This window comes from Protopterus annectens, chromosome 6.part1 (genome assembly GCF_019279795.1).
Source record: "Protopterus annectens isolate FY-2018-M chromosome 6.part1, PAN1.0, whole genome shotgun sequence".
Lineage (NCBI taxonomy): Eukaryota > Metazoa > Chordata > Ceratodontiformes > Protopteridae > Protopterus > Protopterus annectens.
Window position 1 is genome coordinate 385,277,490 of NC_056738.1, and position 22,296 is coordinate 385,299,785.

Consider the following 22,296-nt stretch of genomic DNA (forward strand, 5'->3'; position numbering starts at 1 on the left):
GAAAAGGGACCTCATCCAGTGGGCCTACCTTGTTACCAGACAGTATTGGTATTAAATTTAGTTGCAAGGAGATGGTAAGGACAGACTAGCAACCCTGTTTCTTACCTATGTTTCCATTATTGTTTATAACTGAGAGAAATATATTTCAGAAATGTTTAATGTTCCACAAAATCAGAAGATGTCAGGGCTAAAAATAAAGGCTTTCATGGTTCCTCAGAATTTAGTTGAGATCCTTGGAAAATAATTTGCAAGGTTTTTAGCTCCGTAGCTCATACATGCCAGATCTTTTTATGATCCTTTAGTACATTCCTTCACCTTGAGATTAAGATCTGTACCATGTACTGCTTTTTGAGTATCTGGATCGAATTGACGTATGATTCCCTTTTGTTTTAGGACATCCAACGTGCTTACAGTTTACTCCCATTATGATGGCTGCTGTAAAGACATATCGTTGGCAGTGTATCGAATGCAAATGCTGTAACATTTGCGGAACCTCTGAGAATGATGTAAGTTCAGCCTTGGTACAGTCATATTACATCGAACACCATTTTCATTTGCAACATTTTGATTACAGTAGTATTAGAGATATTGTTTGCTACTGTGAAGTGTAACTGGGCAGTTTATACCATAACAGATTTTAAAATATTAATTGTATTCAGTTGCACATGTTTACTTGTAATGCTAGACCAGCATGTGCCTCACATGGGCAGGGAGAAGGGAGGGGTGTCTCTTCTAAATGAGGATAAGTGCTAGTAAGACAGAGATTTGTAGCAAAGCAAAGGGTTTAATGTGAAAAAGCACTTTTTTGTAACAAAAAAAGTAAAATCATGAGGGTGGCTGCTGCAAATATAAGTACTGCAAAAATTGTAGAAAGGCCCTCTCAAAGACCTTGTAAGGTTTATGGAAATACAAATACATAGAAACTCTGGGGTGTAGTGGCTAGTGCTGCTTTTCCCTTATTTCAGCCACACTTTTGTGCTTCATGTCTTAACCAGAGAAGCACTGGTTCTGCAACCCCTAATTTCTACCCATATGTATATTAAACAGCAGCAGTAAAGATACAGAACATTAGTATTTGCTTTGCTTAATAGTCCGTGTTTTTTTTTCAGTTTGTTTTGCATTTTGGTCTGATTCAAGCATTTGATCAGTTTGGTGTAATTTTATGTTCCATTCTCATTGGGAATTTTGAGTTTTATGTTTGAAAGGAAAGCAATATTTTTTCTCTTTATTTTTCTTTCGGTGCCAACCCATAATTAGGGACAAGAAAAGGTAAGCTTTAGAACTATTTCTGCTTGTGTCACCCATATGTTACATAAACTCATAAATACTCAGTGCGACCAGGTGTAAAATATAAGTGGACTGTTGTGATATTTAGGAATGATGTGTATACTTTAAACTTCTGTGACTTTTACCAGAATTGTAAATTCTGGCGTAGATTTTTTTTTTCAATTTCTCTAATAAGGGCAGCTTCATTATTAATGTAAACCTGTACTGTCCACACATTTTCTTAATTGTAGATAAAGCTTACTACATCTCCTTGTCTGCATCTCCATAGCTCTCTCTGTTTTTTTATTGCAAGCAGTCTCTCACTGTCCTCAGATATTTTTCATGATGTCCACTGGTAACAGTACACTCTTAAGCCTTGATGGAAACTGGCATATTATCTAGCTTGTGCTCCTGAAAAAAACAAAAAAAGAGAGAGGAGACAATATATATGTATACTACTCTGTTACATTGGCCACACTTCTCTCTTTACTCATATTAGCAGAGTCGCACCTGACCTGTGAGATGTGAATTTTTAAATGAGAATACGTAGTAAAAACATTGACATTAATCCTGCCTCATTATTGTTCCTGTGTACAGTTGCATCCTGTCTGCAGTGCATTTTGATGTTGCATGAAGCTGAGTTCCATAATTAACAAACACATTAGACCTCACGGACAGTTTCTCTAAAACATCATAGTAGACACATTTCAGCCTGTACTGCATGTATTTGTAGTCACCATTGTTTGTTACTGATTGGGTCTGTTTAAAAACAAAAACACTGTTCTTGGAGAGTTCTTTTTCTGTATCTTCCATGTCACTAACGTAATGATGTGTCCATTTTAATTAACACTGTAAAACTTACTAAGCACAGGTGTCTTCTTTGGATGGCCTGGGAGCTTTGGTTAGGTTAAGTAACTTGCTTCATTATCCAGTGTGTAAGCAGAGACTTGATAATATCAAACCAGGTTCTGTAGCTTATAACCATAACCCTCTGCTGTACTTCAGGTATCTGCTGCAATGGCAGCAAACCAATGTCACAGCAGAACCTTTAGATAGTCAGGCCATAGTGACATGTGAAACTCAAGAGAAATTGTAATTGAAAAATATCATTATTCATTCCAAAATGCCAAGCAGGTACCCAAAAGAGCTAAGCATAACATGCATACTTATATAAAACATAAATGTATCAAAGCTAACAATTGAACAATATAATGATTCATTTTGAAATGCCTAGCAGGTACCCAAGAGCTACGCATAGCTTACATGCTTATTTAAAACATAACTGTATCAGAGCTAACTGTAGGACATGACATTTTTCATGAAAAATTTGTCTCCTCCTAGAAAATTTAGGAGTAAATAATTTTCTGATTTGCTGTACTATGAAATTTACAAGTGAGTTTACCTCCTCTCTCTACTAGCCTGAAGATGTGAAATTTGTAGAGAAAGGTTATACTTTCCCAAAGGTCAGTCCAGAGATCAGCCTTAAAATTTCATTCCTTTCCGCAGAAGAATGGTCTGGGGTTATTGCATCTTTGCAGTTGGAGATAAGTGGATGGGTATTTCCCCTAGCTTAGTTATTTAGCTATTGTAGTGTCATATCAAGGGGAGCAAAGCAGGAGTTGGCCGTACAGGTGTTTAATACTCTAAAGCTGCCCTTAGGTATCCTATTATAGGTATCCTATTATTCTGAAAGTGAAGTGTCTGAGACAATTCCCCTTTCTCCAAAGTACAACAAACATAAAATTGATGTCCATCTAAGTAGCATATGATTGATACCACTTGTGAAATGATTTATTACTGTTACAGTTTTCTCTTGTTTTGTTTAAATCCTGTACAGCGATGTTTGCATTTGAGTGCTGGACATCAGTGCAGCAAAATTATGTTTTGCATCCCCTTGCAAATTATACTTTTAAGCATCCAGAAAAGTAGTGCTTGTTTTGAATTTTTGGCACTATACCTATGTGGGCCTTTACACAGTTTACTTGTGTATCATTGGGTCTTTGTGATGGTCTGTATGCACTTAAAGCATCACTGTAGCCACCATGTTTGGCAGGTCTGTGTTAAAATAAATTTGGCTTATTTGAATCTATCCAGTTTCCCTTACTGACATTTTGTCAAGTTTGCAATGTTTCAAGAGCGCAATAACAGTTATTCTGCAAAAGTAAAGTAAAATATGTATTATGCAGGCAGTAAAAGCAATACAGTAAGGTGGGCATTCCTAAATTTCTGAATTTAGAGGGGCATGCTGTTTGGAAGTAGCTTGTTTTCAGCTTGAGGTGTGAAGTGGAGTGACCAAACACATTAGAAAGCAGTACTTGTACTTTACATACAGTTGGCATTGAGCAGTTTACTCAGATGTGCGTCTGAACTCTTAACAGTGTTTCTGTTTTGAAAGCAGAGCCAATAGCGAGTGTCTCCAAGTGAACCATAATTTGTGGTTAACATTTAATAATAGCTGTCAGTGTTGTGTGTGAATCTATAATTAAATTGGGTTTTGCCTGTGCCAGGTAGCCGGAGATGCAGCCAAGGCAAACCAGAAATTGTGTTTTCCAATAATTTTCTTGAAAAATGTAACCCTGCCACTTTTCAACAGTGCCTAGTTCAAAGTGCAATTCCTATACCAAAGTAAATTAGTTTTAAAAACATGTTTCATTTGTAAGGAGACTTGCATTGAACTCTGAAAAGCTATGTTATTGTTTGCATTTTTAAGTTTACTCTTACACATATTTCATCAGCCTGATTACAGGAAGACTGAGTAAGCACTTTGTAATGAAAGTAATATATTTTGCCGTATATGATTAATGTGGACAAGACTATGAGAGTTGTTGTTGCTTTCTGCAGGATGTCCAAGCAAACTTAATGTTACTGTAGGTCTAGTATGAGGAAGTCTTACCTTCATCACCAGCAGGTCTGGTACCATTCGTCATTGGGTTTGCACATGAAACTCTCCTAGGCTGCTACCCCCTCCACACACATACAGTGTTATATGAAAATGATCTCATTTACTGCATGTCAAAACTAGTTACATCTGAGAAATGGCCCCAGATTACAATTCAGAATGTGTGGTTTTACAGTAACTTTGTATGAAATTAAATTTCTTGTCTTACTCTGTCACCTTCTAGTTGGTGTTACAAGTCAGATAATTCCATTTTTACTTCTTGTTTGGTACTTTACTGCCTTTCCCTGGTGTACTGCCATGCTTTTCTTCTTGCTCTGTAGAGTTATTTGCTTCATAGTTTTTGAGTAGCCTTTAGTGCTATGCTTAAACTGTTGTATTTGTTTTCTGTAGTTAGTAATGTGACTGTGTTATGAACAGCAAGAGGTTTAAGAAATGTTGATTATGACAAGAAACCACCACAGGAGAAATAGTCTTTGGGTCTGTACTATTCCCAAGAAGAACATTTTCATATTGTGACATTCATAAGGGTTTCATTCCTTAATAATATTGTAGAGAAATGAGGAATATGTTGAAGCTGTAAAACTGGAAGGACATGCACTTGCCCCCAGTAGATGTTCATTGTGTTTCACTGCTGCAGTCATTACACTTGGGTTATCCTGCTGTCAGGCGGTCCCGCAGTCGGCCAGAGTTCCAAAGTCTTGGTCCGGCGTCTGTTGCTGTCGCTTCTTCCCTGACGTCAGTGCGCCAGGGGTATATAAGATGCAGCAGACGCCATTTTCTTCAGTCTTTCTTGCCGCGCGGTGCCCGAAGCAAAAGCAGTTCGCAAGTGCCTGTCGGACGACTCCTGAGAGTTCAAATTTGATTTCCGATCCAAAGTCTTCAATAAAGCTAAGTACCCCGTTGAGGAAACTTTTTCTTACCTCAGACTGATATCAGTAAAAGTTAATAATTGTATTTCTTGTGTGAAGCAAATATCTCATAAGGATTTTCATTCTTACTGTATTCCATGCCTAGGCCCAGATCACGACGTCACTAGTTGTCGGTTTTGTGCTAGATTTAACAAATGCACTATTAAACGTCAGTTTGATTTTGCACGCCATTATTTTGGCCGAAGGTTTAATTATACCATGCCGTCGGAGCAACAGACGACCGGAATTCACAAAAAACGCAAAGATAAGGATAAGGACAGGCATCCGAGGCCCAAAACTGACGACAAGCCTCTTCTAGGCCAGTCGCCGGTTAGCCAGTTCTCAGTGAGGCACTTTCGCAGCCCTTGACACCTGCTACCTCAGAGCCACAGGCCCCGACCGACTCCCATATGGAGTTGCCTAGGCCTCTGGATACTCAAGGTGTTGGGCCTACGGAGAATAACCCTTCAGATGGGTTCGGAGCCGCTGAGCAGGCTTCGGCTTCTGAGGGTGTTTTCAGACCTTCACAGCTTACCATTGCATCTACACCCAAGTCTAAAGCAACATTAAAGACAAAGAAGCAAGTACAGCATTCACCTGGACAGGCCTCCATGCCTAAAAAACAGATGCTCAAAATGGCCGAAGACTTAATTACTCTGATCAGGGGTACCCATCCCCCTCCTGATAAAAGGCCTAGGCAGGATACAGACTATGATTCCTCTGACCAGATTTCTATATATTCTGACTCCTCTTCAGACCAGGGATATTCCTTACCCCCCTACTCTGATGCTGAGGAATCTATCCCTTCAGCCTGTCCTCCTGAGGATTATTCTTTTGGGGAAGCTTTACACACCATGAGGGAGCATTTCCACTGGGAGAGCCAGGATTACTCAGAGTCCAAGAAAAGGCTCAGAGATTTTCTTTTATTGCCTCAGTACAGGCCCCTTGCTATTCCGCCAGTGTTGGATATTGTGGACGATGTGTTCTCTGAATCCAGTTTAAATCCAGATTCATTACCCCCTGCTCCAGTCAAGCCAGACAGGTACTACAGAGTCCCTGACTCTCACAAATTTCTTTATAGAAACCCTGCTGCTGACCCAGAAACTATTTCCCAGGGTCCCAAAGAGTAAAGGCCTCCACAGCTAAAAATCCAGTTCCCTCGGACAGGGATTCCAGAGCATTAGACAGATGTGGGAAGAAAGTTTACACCTCAGCAACATTAGCAGTGAGAGCTTTAAACTGCCAGTTTCACATGCTTAAATATCAACAATATTTACTGTCTCAGTTAAAACAGAAAATGAGTACAAGTGCAGAACAACCTGATTTTAAGGAAATGCAGGATTTATTTCATGCAGCTGAACAAGTAGGTAAACATACTTTGCAATGTGGTTTTGATTCATTAGAAGCTTCTTGTAGAGCAGCAGTTACAGGATCTGTGATTCGAAGGCATGCTTGGTTAAAGGAACAAACCTTACCAGATCATGTTAAGGCGAAATTATTAGATGCTCCTTTACAGCAAGATATTTTATTTGGTGTTAAAGCAAAGGAGGTATTAAAGAAAATGGAGGATAAGGCAAAATCTATGCAAACAGTAAAGGATTTCTTACAGGTACAGCCACCAAGATTTAGCAGAAATTGGCCTACTAAAAATTGGTCCTTTCCAGTGTCAGACAGGCCACAAAGAGGCAGATACAGATGCCCAAGAGGCAGATCTCAGCCCCAAGGATCTTACAGCCCACGACAGTGGGGTGCTTCAACACCAAAAGGAGGTAAGGACAAGTCACAACCTTGCAGGAAACAATCTCAATGACTTTCCCCTTCCAATGCCAAACTCAACCCTGTTGGCAGCTCCCTTAGGGGGGAAACTAGCACTTTTTTCACAAAACTGTCAAACAATCACCCAGGACAAATGGGTGCTGAATATCGTGTCTCAAGGTTACAGGTTTCACTTTCACAAGGCTAAAAGGAATGCCAGACCTGTCAAAAAATCAATGGGCAGAGGCACAAAAACAAATTACAGCCCTCATGGACATGAGAGCTATTCAAAAAGTACCACAGCAGGAACAAGGACAAGGGTTTTACTCAAGACTCTTCCTGGTCCCCAGAAAGGACAAAGCCTGGAGACCCATTCTAGACCTTTCCACTCTAAATACTTACATGGATGTTCCGAAATTCAAAATGTTGACACTACAGCAGCTCCTTCCCATGTTGGGCAAGAAAGCTTGGCTTGTTACTTTGGACCTCAAAGAGGCATACCTGCATGTCCCTATCGGACAAAATTGCAGAAGATACCTCAGATTCATAGCTGGTTCAATGCACTACCAATTCTCTGAACTGCCCTTTGGCTTATCTACTACGCTCAGGGTCTTCACAAAGTGCCTGGCACCAGTAATTGCATTTTGCAGACAAAAAGGAATTCAAATTTATCCATACCTGGACGACTGCTTGATTCAAGCAGAGAGCAAGGACATTCTTCTAAAGCATCTGGCGTTTGTAAAAAAGTTATTAAGTTGCCTAGGGTTCACAGTAAACAAAAAGAAGTCAAAACTAGTGCCCTCACAAGAGATAATATTCCTGGGTGCCATCTTAAATACAACGGCCCAGATGGCTTATCTCACGCCAGACAAACCAAGGACAACTGATTCAGTATTTTCAAGTTGATGGCAACAAAGTCCCAACCCCCCGCAAGAAAAAGTCTGCAGGCCTTGGGATTCATGGCATCCTGCATACTTCTAATTCCATATGCCAGACTGCATATGAGGAAATTACAATGGTACCTAAAAAGTGTTTGGAATCAACACTCTCACAGCTTGGAAACGGTAATACCACTAATTCCCTGCCTGCAACAGGAGTTTCGATGGTGGGCACAGGCATGTCACCTCAACAAGGGTCAGCCTTTCACACTACCCACGGCCAGGCAGACTTTAACAACAGATTCTTCGGATTACGCCTGGGGAGCACACATGACAGGAAAATGTATTCAGGGCATATGGACCACAGACCAAATGCATTTACACATAAATCAAAAAGAGATGTTGGCTGTACAAAATGCCCTAACAGCTTTCAAGGACCTTCTGCATCCAGGACAATTATTATTAAAGACAGACAACACCACAGTAATGTGGTACATAAACAAGCAAGGGGGCACTCATTCATACCCCCTATGCAGACAAGCCATAACCTTGTGGAACACAGCTATAACTTATCAAGTTCATCTGCAAGCACAATTCCTGCCAGGAAAGAAAAATACTCTGGCAGACGACCTAAGCAGAAACATCATGGATCCTCACGAGTGGAAATTAAATCCACAAGTTTTCAGCATGATATTGCAAAAATGGGGGTGCCCGGACATAGATCTTTTTGCCTCCCCACTGAACTGCCAACTACAAAAATTCTGCACAAGGACTTAACACACACAAGCATGGAAAGTGGATGCTCTTTCGTTCAGCTGGAAAAGCCTTCACGTTTATGCCTTCCCTCCTCTGCCTCTCCTTTCGAAGGTTTTCCTAAAAGCCAGACAAAAAAAAACACAGATGATTCTGATTGCTCCAGACTGGCCACGCCAACATTGGTACCCAATCTTAAAGAACTTAGCTCTAGGCCCACCTTGGATTTTGCCTCAAATTCCACACCTTCTGACTCAACAAAACAGTCAGATCCTACACAGTCAGCTCAAAACCTTATCCCTGGCTGCATGGCAGATTAATTAGCCAAACAGGCAACACCTCTCTCAAAGCTGCTATAAATGTCATTTTGGAGGCCAGAAGGCCTAGCACCAGGAAATCTTATTCAGAAAAGTGGAAAAGATTCTGTGCCTGGAACCAGGCTCAAAAGCCTTGACCCTCTTGTCCCTAATATACCTCAGATACTACAATACTTAACTGAGATGCTGGACAAAGGACTAGCCTTCTCATCCATTAAGAGCCACGCTTCTGCCATCTTGGCTCATTACAACACAGATCCTCCTATTTTCTCTCATCCATTGCTAAAGCAGTACCTCAGAGGGGCAAAAAACATAAGACCGCCCCGGAGAGTGCCAACACCTACTTGGGACCTCAATTTTTTCTTGGAAAAGCTCACTTTACCTCCTTTTGAGCCAGCCAATGCAGCAGAAATAAAACATATATCATGGAAAACTGCCCTGCTACTGGCAATAACCTCAGCACGAAGAGTCTCAGAACTACAGGCACTAATGGCAGTGGAACCTTTCATCATTTTTCACCAAGACAGGGTTTCATTAAGAACAAACCCTTCATTTATGCCTAAGGTGGTATCCAGTGTGGCTCTCAACCAAACTATTCACTTGCCAACATTTTATCCAAATCCCCAGAATAAAGGGGAGAGAATTCTGCATTCCTTGGACATACACAGACAATTACGTTTCTACTTGGACAAAACAAAAGCTTTCAGGAAAACTGAGCAATTGTGTGTATCCTATGCTGCAAGATCACAGGGAAAGGCTATTTCAAAGCAGACCATTTCAAAGTGGACAGGACACTGTATCCGGTTCTGCTACACACAGCATGGGAAGCCTGTACCATCTAACATTAGACCACCTTCCACCAGGGCAACTGCAACTTCTACTGCCTATCTTAGAGGAGTACCTACCAATGACGTTTTGGAAGGTGCAACTTGGAGTTCAGTGCACACCTTTACCAAGCATTACCACTTGCCTCTTTACTCCAGATCCAGAGCTGACTTTGCCACTGCAGTGCTGCAGGGCCTCATAACCACACCAAATCCTCTCTAGAACCAGCCACCCTGACTCAGCTTTGGGATTCTTCCCAAGTGTAATGACTGCAGCAGTGAAACACGATGAACATAGTACAGTTTTGTACCTACCGTAAATGTAGATGTTAGAGTGTCTTCACTGCTGCAGTCCTGGTTACCCACCCGCCTTCCCCTCTTTCTTACCTGGGTCTTCTCTATATCTTTCTACACTATACTTTTTATGTGGTGTATTTGCTGGCTACTAAAGGTTATGTTTTTACCTTTTGTATGCTTTGTAAGCAATATGTATTGCCTATCCTTTTGGGGGCACCTGACATCTGGGGCAAGAAAAACTGAAGAAAATGGCATCGGCTGCATCTTGTATACCACTGTCAAGGAAGAAGTCGAAAACACATCTGACACAGATATACTCCAGAAGGGCCTCACAGAAACGGATAACTGGTGCCAGAGCCATGGCCTGAAGTTAAACGCCAAAAAATGCATAGTCATACCCTTCGGGAAAAACAAGGTTACCCCTAGCTACCATATAGGTGGCAATCCACTGAGCACAGAAAAAGTCATCAGGGATCTGGGGACCCAGGTTGACAGTAGCCTTTCGTTTGACACTCATGTTTCTAAAGTAGTTAGGAAAACCTTCTATGTCACCCACCTGATCGTGAAGGGATTCACATCTAGATCAAGGGAGGTCATCGTCCCCCTGTACTCATCACTCATTAGACCTATGATTGAGTACAATGCCCCGTTCGGAATGTATCTGACCAGACACCTGCTGCAGCTTGAAAGGCCCCAAAAGTTCCTCACCAAAAGGATAAAGGGTCTCAAAAATATGTCTTATGCTGCCCGACTGAAAGAACTCCAGCTCTATTCAGTCTCATACCGCTTGCTCAGAGGTGACCTGTGCCTGACATATAAGGCCATGTCAAACCCAGATTTGATGAATATGCTTCACCTCAAAAATCTAGATCCTCAGAACCACAAGGGCGGAGACTTAAACCTTGACACGGTTATTAATAGAACGTGCTGGAGGGACAGATTCATCACCCAGAGACTCCCTATGCTGTGGAATAAAATCCCGTACATGTGAGGCAGAGCACCTCGCTGGCCTTGTTCAAGAGGAATCTTGACCAATGGATGGGAGATCGCAGATATACCCCAGGGATTACTTCAGTGTCACTGCTTGACAGAGGCACAGCAAAATGATATGCATAGTTTTTATTCAAACTAAAGGGGTGGCGAAAGCCACATAACTATGGGCTAGGCTTATAAATGCCCTTGGGCAGATAGCCTAGTATGAACCTATGAACCTAAGTGACAGCAACCGACGCTGGACCAAGACTTTGGAACTCTGGCCGACTGCGGGACCGTCTTACGGCAGGATAACCCAAGTGTAATGACTGCGGCAGTGAAGACACTCGAACATCTACATTTATGGTAGTTACAAAACTGTACTATCTTTGCTCTGAAAGGTCTCTTCAGGGTCAGTGAAGGGAGGAGCCTTTTTGTTTTTGTCCCCTCCCCTTTTGCGTCATACTTTCTGGACTCTGCCCCAATGCACCCATCCATCACCAGGTCTGTCAGCCCTTCTTTTCATCCCCAGATTTAACACAATTTTTTTTCAGACTAGAGCCAGGATGGAACCTAAGGGCATCCTGGGGCTCTTGCTGGTAACTGCTTCCATGAGGGGGGGGGATTTTTTATGTTATGACATACCCTCTTGTTTCTCCCTGCTCGCCTGTGTCAGTCCCAGAATTAACTGATGGCTAACTCCCCTCTTCATGGACCACAGAAATGAACGTCCCTCAACCCTTGGATAGGCATTCCCATTCCTTCCTGCCAGGACATCAGACACAGATTGAATCTGAATCGTCTGAGCTGTAGTCAGGGCTTTGTCCCTATGTGCCATGATGTTGAGATTTGCACCAATAATTTGAGAGAGATTCTTCCAAACATAAAAAGAAACAAAAGCACAAGGCCGACAAGCCGAGAGAAGTATCTCTATGTTCTCAATATAGGAAGCCTAACTTGGCATTCTCTTTATTTTGTTAAAGGTTTTTCTCAGTTACTTGTTAATGTTGCTTCTGGAATGCCAATAGTTAAATTGATCAGCACTGCTTGATTTATCTTCTCTTACTGAGAGACAATGATGTATCTTATTCTGTGAGCAAGGTCTAGGCTCATTTGTCCAACAGAGATCGCCTTTGACAACGATGTATCTTATTCTGTGAGCAAGGTCTAGGCTCATTTGTCCAACAGAGATCGCCTTTATTTAGAGCCCAGCAAAAACTATCTGAAGCTTCTAACCCTGCTGTTTTTACATATTTGTAGAATTACCTCTTCAGTCATTCCATTCTTAAAATGATCTTCCTGGTTTTCCTTACCAGACCTTATTTAGGCAACAATTCTGAGGAGGCCAGAATCAGTCTGTTCTGTGCAGATATTGAATTTGGCAGTTTTGTTGATGTCAGATGTGGTCTTGATTTTTGGGGCCTGAACCTCAGTGCTGATATTCCCACAAACATCAGATGGCTTGATATTGATATTACTGGCATTGATGGGTCCCTCAATCTTGGGGTCAGAGGCTGAGCTTTGGGAGTTCTGCTCTATACAGAATTTGTCGGCATTCATCCTGGTACTGAAGAGCTTGGCCATCTGTTTTGAGTCCCTTAATGTCAGACCCATTATCAGGAGGGTTATTGGTCTTCATGTTAGAGATTGGTCTTTTGGGGCTAAACTTTATGATGAGCTTGTCACTGTGTATTTGCCATCTTCAGCATATGTCAGTTGTTAACAGTTGGAGTTTGTGCCTTCAGGCCTGAGTTTCTGACATCATTGTTGAATGTATTTTGATGGGTCCCTAAGTCTTGGGGTCAGAGGTTGGGCTTTTGGAGTCCTGCTCTGTACAGAATTTGTCAGCATCCGTCCTGGTGCTGAAGAGCTTGGCCATCTGTTTTGAGACCCCTGATGTCAGGCCTATTATCAGTCTTCATATCAGAGATTGGTCTGTTGGAAGTGAGCTCTATGCTGAGCTTGTCACTGTCTTTGCCATTTTCAGCATACGTCAGACTTTTACAGCTGGTGTCCCTACTTTCAGGCCTGAGTTTCTGACGTCATTGTCGACTGTATTAATGCTGACAGATGCATCTGTTGCCATTAATGCCTGTACTGTCTACATTGTTTGCCTTAACATCAGATGTTTCTTTGTACTGGCCTAGAGCCAACCATATTGTCAGACAGTGAGCCTTGGAACCTCATTCTAATTGTTTTTATGATATCCATAACTTTCCAATTTCTTCATCATCCTGAGACTCATCATCTCTGAAGGCTGGTAGGGAACATACATTGAAGAGGAAAAACAGCTTCTCTTTCATAGTCTTCCACTTTAGATGTCAAGGGTGAAGATGACATAGATATGTGAAATTGTTCGATCTCGCCATTTGTTCTTACACACACGGGTTTGGAGCCGATCCTCGGCTCCGAGTCGGCCACATCACCAGTTTTCCATCTTCGAGAAAGCTCGAGGCACAGTGCTATCCCATGATCCTCCGGTGTCAACCCAAAGATCTAGTTTGTCACTAGCAGCAGATTGCATCACTGAGAGGCTCGGGCCAGTATATTTTTCATCTTTTTCAAATTTGTAGTTTAAATTAGTGATTAGAATAGTTTTATAAGTAGTATAGTAGTGTAGGTGTAGTTAAGAGTGTGCTTTTTTCTATTAGATATAAAAAAAATAGTTTAGTATTTACTTAAGGCCTTGGATTTTTCTGTCAGGATTGACAGTAATTTTTATATTTTATTGTAGTTTTTGCCTTAACCTTTTTTCCCCTTTTTCTTATAACATAGTTAGATACTGTTTGTCTATTATTATTATAGATGTATGTATTTAAACTTATATATATTGTGTGTGTTTCCATATATGTGTGCTGTGTTTTTTCATATATATATATATATATATATATATATATATATATATATATATATTTTCTCTTTTCATAACTTTCTGTTTAAAATGTCTGAGAAAGCCAAATCAGGCTTCAAGAGATGTCAGTGTGGACAAAAGATGTCCATTACTGATGACCATTCCTCCTGCATCTACTGTCTTGGCCCTCTCCACTTGCAGGAAGACTGCTCCATATGTCATTCCTTCAGTGGGAGGGTCATGCTGGAAAGACGCAGGAAGTTGGTTGACAGAGGGTTGCTTAAACCCGAATTTCAAGAGGCCCTGGACAAGACCGAACAAGTGTCCAAGTCTTCGAAGGGGTCGAAGTCTTCAACAGTGTCGGAGCCTAAGTCCTCGGCTCCGAGCACCTCTTTTCAGATTCGGACGCCGGCTCCAAAGGCCTCGGGGTCGGGCGTCGAGTCCTTGTCTCTGATCGAGACTACCGTGTTGGAGCCGGTATCAGAGTTACCACCGCCTTCAATCCTTCGCTCGGTGACGGCTTCGGCCCCTTCGACCCGTTCTTCGAGGCCGCTTTCCGATTCCAACGTCGACCGAGTGGTACAGAAGCTAATGGAGAACTCAGCTCTGTCCAAACCTCATCAAAGTTTCATCCCAGTTGGTATCGAAACTCGAGACCCTTCCTACCCCTTCGACCAATCCTCCTCCGAGACCTCTCGAGTCCTTGGAGCCAGGAATCAAAGAGCCAATGAGTGTAGAGCCCTCGGTGCCAAAGCCTCCAGTTGTGCTATCGACACCTTTAACCTCGACACCCTCGGAACCAGCTGGGGGGTCTCGGAGCCGACAGTCTTTCCTTGGTTCCGTGGGGGACAGTCGAACCGAACTTTTGGTTCCATCTCTTCCCCTCGGGGCCTCGGCTCAGATCAACTCTGTTCCATCCTCAGGGTTGGAGCCCGTGGCTCCGGTTCCTGGGAGGCTATTGGCTTCTTTGGAACCGGTGCCGCCCTCGGACCGGGGCACCGGTGCCTTCAACATCACGAGGAAGGTCTTGTCTGAACAGACACTTACATCATCGACATCTTCTTCTCCTTCCCCAAAGGGTCCTGGTTCTGCTTCTGTACCTTCGGTCCCTGTTAAGCGTCGAGACCCAATGCCTCAGCAAGCCCCAGAGGGCGCCCCTACTTCCTCGGAGGCATCCACAGAAGCCCCCTCTGAGGATGTACCGAGGAAAAGATTGTGCAAGAGGAGGCACATAGATTCCCCACAGGAATCTCTAACATCGGATACTGATTTGGATGAATCAGAAGGGTTCCCACGGTCCCCCTCTGAAGATGTCTCTCTTGCTGACATTTTAGAAGGAGATTTGGCAATCCCTTACCCCTTCTGCAGACGAATCGGTACTGCTGAAGGCATTTGGGGCTCAACCTTCTACCTCCTGGGTGACCCCTCCGTTTGATGAGCTTATGGATCTTATAGCCCGTAGAGCTTGGGAATCACCTGATAAGTGGAACCGGTTCCCCATAGACCTAACAAATACATCACGGCCCCTCAAGACAAGAGTTACCTTACAAAAGGAGTTCCTGTGGATACTATGGTGGTGGCGGCAGCCACTAAAAAGGAAATGTCTGAATCATCCTCCTCTGTCCATCCTCCTAATAAGGATTCTAGGACGATGGACAGGTACGGGAAGCACGTATTTAGTTATGCGACGTTCTTCATGAGATCACTCAACTACCTTACGCATTTCACGCGTCTACAGAGAGATCTTCTTAAGGAATTCGGAGATACTCTCCAGGGTAACACAGATGCTGCTGTCTCCGAAAAAGTCACAGCACAGCTTAATACCCTCAGCTCCATAGTGAACTCGTCCATGAGGCTTATTTCATACGCAGCCGAAGGATCGAGTAGGGCGGCAGCTTCAGCGATTGCTCTGAGGAGGCAATCCTGGTTGCGCCTATACTCCTTTGTGGAATCTTTCAAGTCTTCCTTTACAAACGCCCCCTTTGATGGTGCTTCCTTGTTTGGCCCCAAAGTAAAGGAGACCCTCACTAGGTGCGAGCAAGAAGGGAAGAACCTGTCTGCCATAGGGGTCCATTTTTCCACCCCGTCCAGACCATACCCCAAAGGGAATAGAGGCAGAAAAATGTGGTTCCGAAAGACTGAGGGATCCTTTCAGCCCACTCAGAGTGATACCCCCTCCAGAGGCAGAGGAGGGGCAAGAAATGGAAGATGCCGCCCAGGCGGCAGAGGGGGGTCCACAAAATCAGGGCGACAGAGAGACCTTCTCTGGGAAACCCTTCCAGCACTCCTGAGTGCAGGCCCGACTGTCCTACTCTGGAGGCAGTCGGGGGTCGCTTAGCTTTATACCCGTAGGCCTGGCTAAATCTCACATCAGATTCCTGGGTAAAAAGCATAGTTACCAGAGGCTACAATATTCCCTTTATAAAAACTCCTCCCGCCCCCAAAAAGCTCCCAGATGTTCCACCCAGTCTGTGAGACCAGGCAGTCATAGAGATAGAAAGGCTGCTCGAAAACAGAGTCATCCAACCAGTCCCGGCGGACCAAATAGGATCCGGAACATACTCAAGGTTCTTTTTAGTTCCGAAGAAAACAGGGGACTGGAGACCAATTTTGGATCTCAGCAAGCTCAACACCTTCGTGGAGAAGGCAAAGTTCCAGATGGTCACGCTTCAGTCAATACTTCTTTTCCTACAGGAGGGTGACTGGATGTGCTCTATAGATCTCAAGGGCGCATACTACCATATCAAGATGGCCAGAGCATCCAGAGATCATCTGCGCTTCCGGCTGGGAGCCGGTCACTACCAGTTTCGTGCTCTGACCTTTGGTCTCACCACAGCCCCCAGGGTGTTCACCAAATGCATGGCAGTAGTAGCATCTCACTTGAGACAGATGGGATTCTGGGTGTTTCCTTACCTAGACAACTGGCTCCTCTCCGCCACCACCGAGTACCACCTTGTGCAAGCCAGGGATTACACCATCAACCTTTGCTCCTCTCTAGGCATAACAATCAATTTTGGAAAGTCTGCACTATCGCCCTCACAGCGTATCTCATTTATAGGGGCAGATTTGGACACTACCCTGGCTCGAGTCAATCTCCCCCCATTAAGGGTATCAGCCCTCAGAACTCAAATTACTATCCTTCTTCAGAGCAGGAAAGTCCCTGCACGACATATCCTACGAGTCCTAGGAATGATGGCAGCCGCCCTTATTGTAGTTCCCCTAGGCAGAATGCATATGAGGATTCTTCAGTGGATGCTCTTCGCCCAATGGTCGTACCGACAGCTCCCACTATCTCACCAAATCCTAATCACAGACTCTTGCAAACGAGACCTCCTTTGGTGGATGCAGAGTCAGGATCTAATAACAGGCCGGCCATTTCTATTACCCAGTCCTACAGCGACTGTGACCACGGACGCTTCCCTGATGGGGGGGGGGCTTTTTCAGGGAAGAACAGTCCAAGGTCAATGGTCCAATTTGGAATACAATCTGCACATCAATGTCCTAGAGCTGAGGGCAGTGTTTCTAGCGTTGCAGCACTTTCACATGTCTTTGCCTCTGGGAACGGTGACAGTTCAGACAGACAATATGTCAGTAGTCTGGTACATAAACAAACAAGGGGGAACCAGGTCCTATCCATTGTGCAGAGAGGCCCTCAGGATTTGGCAATGAGCTGTGTCCACCGGACGCTTTCTGATAGCAACGCACATCCCGGGGACATCCAACGTGATTGCGGACAGGTTGAGCAGAGCCATCCTGTTGCCCCACGAGTGGTCCCTCAAACCTCAAGTAGCGGAAATGATTTTCCGCAGATGGGGCCAGCCTTGCTGCGACCTATTTGCATCCCCATTGAATGCCAAATGCAGAAGCTACTTTGCCCTACTACCCCCTCCGGGGGGCGCCCCCAGGGACGCACTGGTACACGATTGGCCCCCGGGTCTCCTTTACGCTTTTCCTCCTATCCCGTTAATCCCCAAATTCTTACAGAAAGCCAAACGTCTGGAAAGGACCATAATTTTGATAGCCCCATTCTGGCCTCGACAAATCTGGTTTCCCTTTCTTCAAACTCATCAGGTGGACGAACCGTGGATTCTGGACCCAGTGCCAGACCTGTTGACGCACTCGTCGGGAGTTCCCCACACATCTCTCAAGTCCCTCAAACTGACAGCTTGGCTGCTCCGCTTCCCATCTTAGCCAGGTCAAACTTGCTGTCACCTGCAGTTCAGCAGATCATTGTATCTTCCCATAAGCCATCCACGAGGAAGTTATACAATAGCAAATGGAAGCGTTTTGCATACTGGGCCTCACAACAGGGTATAGATCCATCAGGGGCTCCAGTACACAAGATATTAGAGTTTCTTTCCACACTCTTTCAGGAAGGAGCTTCCACTTCCACGATAAGAGTACAGCTGGCGGCTATATCCAATTTTCATATTGGTCTAGGAGATAATTCTCTCATGTCCCACAGACTTTGCAAAGCCTTTATGAAAGGTACTTTTCACCTACGTCCTCCTTTTCGTGATCCAGTCACCCCGTGGAATCTTAACCTGATGTTATCACGGCTCATGCTGCCCCCATTCGAACCAGCCGCCACAACTCTTCTCAAATTTTTATCATGGAAGACGCTCTTTCTGGTTACCATCACTTCCACTCGGAGAGTTTCGGAGTTGCAGGCTTTGTCTGTCTGGCCCCCATATATGATTTTTCACCCAGACAGAGTTACATTGTGCACCAATCCATCCTTCCTTCCAAAGATTTGTTCAGTTCAAAACATTAATCAATCCATTGAACTACCTACCTTCTTTAAAAATCACTCTAATAAGCTGGAATACATGCTGTACAAGTTGGATGTCCACAGGCAGCTAAGATTTTACTTAGACAGGACTAAGGAATACAGAAAATCAGACCAACTATTTGTATCTTATGCTGACCAAAAAAAGGGACAAGCGATAGCAAAAGTTACTTTATCCAAATGGCTATCTGATTGTATAAATTTCGTATATGCAGAATCTAAACAACAGCTTCCCTTTAATCCTAGAGCTCATTCTACGAGGGCAGTTGCTACTTTCTTGGCCCATGCCGCTCGCTTACCATTAGATACCATTTGTGCGGTGGCAACATGGGCGAAACCACATACTTTTATTACCCACTACAAATTAGATAAAAACTCCAGAGAGAGGGCTACGTTTGGTTCCACTGTTCTCAGGAATGTTCTCCCTTGAGCCACCCAGGATAAAGGAGCTAGGGACGCTACCCGTGTGTGTAAGAACAAACGGCGAGATTGAACAATTTCACATAAAGAAGTTATGTTCTTACATAACGTTCCATGTGAATTGTTCATCTCGCCTTTGTTCTTACATTCCCCCCCCCTCCATCCCCCATCCTGTGGCCTAGGAGAACGGGCATGTCTTTAGCTCAGTTCGGTCTTCTCTACATGTGGGTGTTCTTGAGCTTCCTACTGTACTTCAGGTATGGCATCTTTTCTCCTCTACTTTATGATAAAGTATTAGACAGTGTAGTAGCTTTCCTGTGCGCTAGGGTGCAGAAACTAGTAGGATTCTTCGAGTGTTAGCAAACTAGATCTGAGGGTTGATACCGGAGGATCATGGGAAAGCACTGTGCCTCGAGCTTTCTCGAAGATGTGAAGCTGGTGATGTGGCCGACTCAGAGCCGAGGATCGGCTCCGAACCCGTGTGTGTAAGAAAAAAGGCGAGATGAACAATTCACATGGGACATTATGGTAAGAACATAACTTCTTTTTAGTCAACCCCCTCCAGGTCATCCCAGGTTTGGGTAAGTTCTTGAAAAGATGCAGTAGAGAGGGGGTAGCCCACCAACTCAGTGATTTTACCACAAAAGATTCTGCAAGAAACTCTTTGGACCACAGCGCCTTCTTCCCTTCTGGTTCCAACCTTAGAATGGTAACAAAAAATGCAAGGAGAATGCCATAATGTGGTGCTGATCCACAAGATCCTCCAGAATCCCAGGGACTGGATGTGTTGAACTGAGATTCCCAAATCCGATTCCATTGTGATGGCAACTGTGCTTAAAAACTGTCTGACAAAAAGTAAAAAGAGTCCAACCCTTCAAAACCCTGCTCTGTCCATTCCTCAGTTAAAGTTAAGGGCTATAGATGGATTTGAGAGTTGTCTACAGCGCCTCAGTTTTTTTATTTAAGGGATATAAATTCCTTTTACCTCTGGTAAGTCTCCATCTGGGATTGTTTTACAGGATGCATCGGTTACTGGATGATTTGTTAGATTTCTAAAACATAAAGTTATGTCTATAGCTAGCAGCTGTTTCACCTGTTGACAGCATTACTGTAAGGCTCTCCTAAACTTGGCTAAAGGTTTGGCTCAGCTGGCAGGCACTTGACTTGTCTTCACTGCACTGTGGCAGACTGTGTTTAACAGACTGTTCCTAGAACACCTAGGTGACCTTTAGTAATACCCCCTTTAATGGGTCATCTTTGTCAGATCATGTATCACAAGGTCTTTCTTTAGGGCCACAGTAATCATAGTTATTTTCCAATAAGAGTAACCACCTAGGAAGATAAGCTTGGGACTGTGTCATGCTGCTGTTGAGGATAGACCTCTTCATACAAGATATGAAAGTATCATAATTGTAGAGCTGAATGAGAGTATCTGTTTCACATACCTCCTTTCCTTCCTTTGGTCTGATGTAGAGGTCATTACTGTTTTAGGCTCGGTTTTTGCATGTATTACCTGATATCAGGCGAGAGAAGTTTGTTCACTCACCCTTATAGATAAAAGGAGAGGAGTTAGTAGCCTGGGAAAGTTTCAGGTTCCGAGATTCCTAATGGCACTACTCTTGTTTTTTGACATGGATAGACCTGCCTCGTCCAGATCTGTTATTATGGTAAGTACTTAACTTTCATTTAGTTTGTAGCAAGAAATTTGGAGGGAGTAGTGAAGACACGGACCCAGTTGTAAGAGAGTGTAATGCAGAATATTACTAGACAACAGTTTGGAGGTTATCAAAGTAATTCATAATCTTCTAATTTAAACCCTTTTGTGAAAACTGTTTCTTGTTCATAATTGAAAATAATTGATTTAGGTGCTGATTTTGAGCATATCTAAATGTGATCAAGTGATATTTACTGTGAAAAAGAAGTGCGACTGCGAGCAATAGTGAGCAGAAGATGCTGTACACCTTTGTGCGTGAAGTAAAGGAATTACAACTTTTTTCTGGCTTGCAGAACTTGTATGGTCAGAACAACTTTACTTAATTTATTGTTTAGCTGTATATTGCTGGTGTGATTTTTTTTGTCATAGAAGTTGATTTAAGTTCTCTGAATTTTCTTGTTACTGTTTTTGATTATTCTTTTCTTTTACAATATTTTATTCCTTTGAAACTGAATATGAATTCCTTAAATGAGTATGCAATTAACGATTTGCTAATGCACAAATATCTTGTACAGTGTAATAAATGCTATGCATATTTAAAGGTAACAGCTGATAACACTGGTGATCTGTGTTCCTCGTATCAAAAGTTAGATGATTTACTTAGCATTGTTAGAAATAAATCTAGACTTGATGATGATTGCACTTGCAATTGGCATGTCTTGGAGAGCTGTTTCATATATTAATGCCTGGACTGTTGAAATAAATAATGTTAGGCACAGAACAAATAAAACACATTTAGTAAATGATGCATCTATTGTCTGCAAAGATCATTCAATCCCTAGGAAAGAAGACAATGCCCCTGTCAACTTTGGAATTCTGGATGCAAGTATTCAGTAATCTGAGGATTCAGTTTCTTTAGAAGGAAACAAAAAAAAAAGAAAGGAAGAAGTTCACAACAAATAACAAGGAAGAAAAAGAAACTGATTAAGGACTGTAAAGGAAAGAGAATATGTAGTAAAAAGGACAATGGTTTGTTATGTAACACACAGGTTATAGGGAATGATATTCAGAAACCCTTCAGTCTACAGAAAAAGGCATTTTTCCAACAGAGAAGGTAGAAAAAAGAGGCAAGGGGCAGGTGAAAAGGAAGAAATCAAAACTAAATCTGGAAGGACTGAAGAACATTACTGTAAGAAAAAAGGAAGAGAAAGACAGATGTTGACTACATAGGTTCATAGGTAGGTACTAGGCTATCGGCCCAAGGGCCTACGTAAGCCCTAGCCAGCAAGGTTCCATAGCTTACACCACCCAAGAAAGTTATTTTCCTGTGCCACTGTCCAGCAGAGAGACAGAAGTGATCCCCGGGGTGTATTTCCTATTTCCCATCCACTCATCAGGATTTTTCTTGAAGAGTGCTAATGAAGAACTTTGTTTGACATAGATTGGTAGCTTGTTCCAGAGTATGGGAAGTCTCTAGGACAGGAATCTATCCCTCCAGCGTGTCCTGTTTATTTTGGAGACAAGGTTTAGGTCCCCAGAGCGTGTAGCTCAGAGGGATTGGGATTTCTTTAGGTGTAGCATGTCCAACAGCTCTGGGTTTGACATAGCTTTATATGTTAGGCAGAGGATCACCTTGTAGTAGGCAATATGCTATGGAGTAAAGCTGGAGTCTTTTGAGGCGGTCAGTGTAGGGCATTTGTTTGAGGCCAGTAA

General features: G+C 43.1%; 1 protein-coding gene across 4 annotated transcripts in view; it reads left to right on the plus strand.

The window, feature by feature from the left end:
• Window positions 1-22,296, plus strand: part of DPF2 (double PHD fingers 2) — a 779,856-nt gene that overhangs the window by 385,464 nt on the left and 372,096 nt on the right. For 2 of the 4 annotated variants that reach the window (XM_044075795.1, XM_044075797.1), the window contains exons 9-10: window positions 394-506; window positions 1,258-1,269. In XM_044075795.1, coding sequence (XP_043931730.1) covers window positions 394-506; window positions 1,258-1,269 — 125 coding nt within the window. The remainder of the gene's footprint in view (window positions 1-393; window positions 507-1,257; window positions 1,270-22,296) is intronic. The other 2 variants (XM_044075796.1, XM_044075798.1) reach the window with 1 other exon arrangement.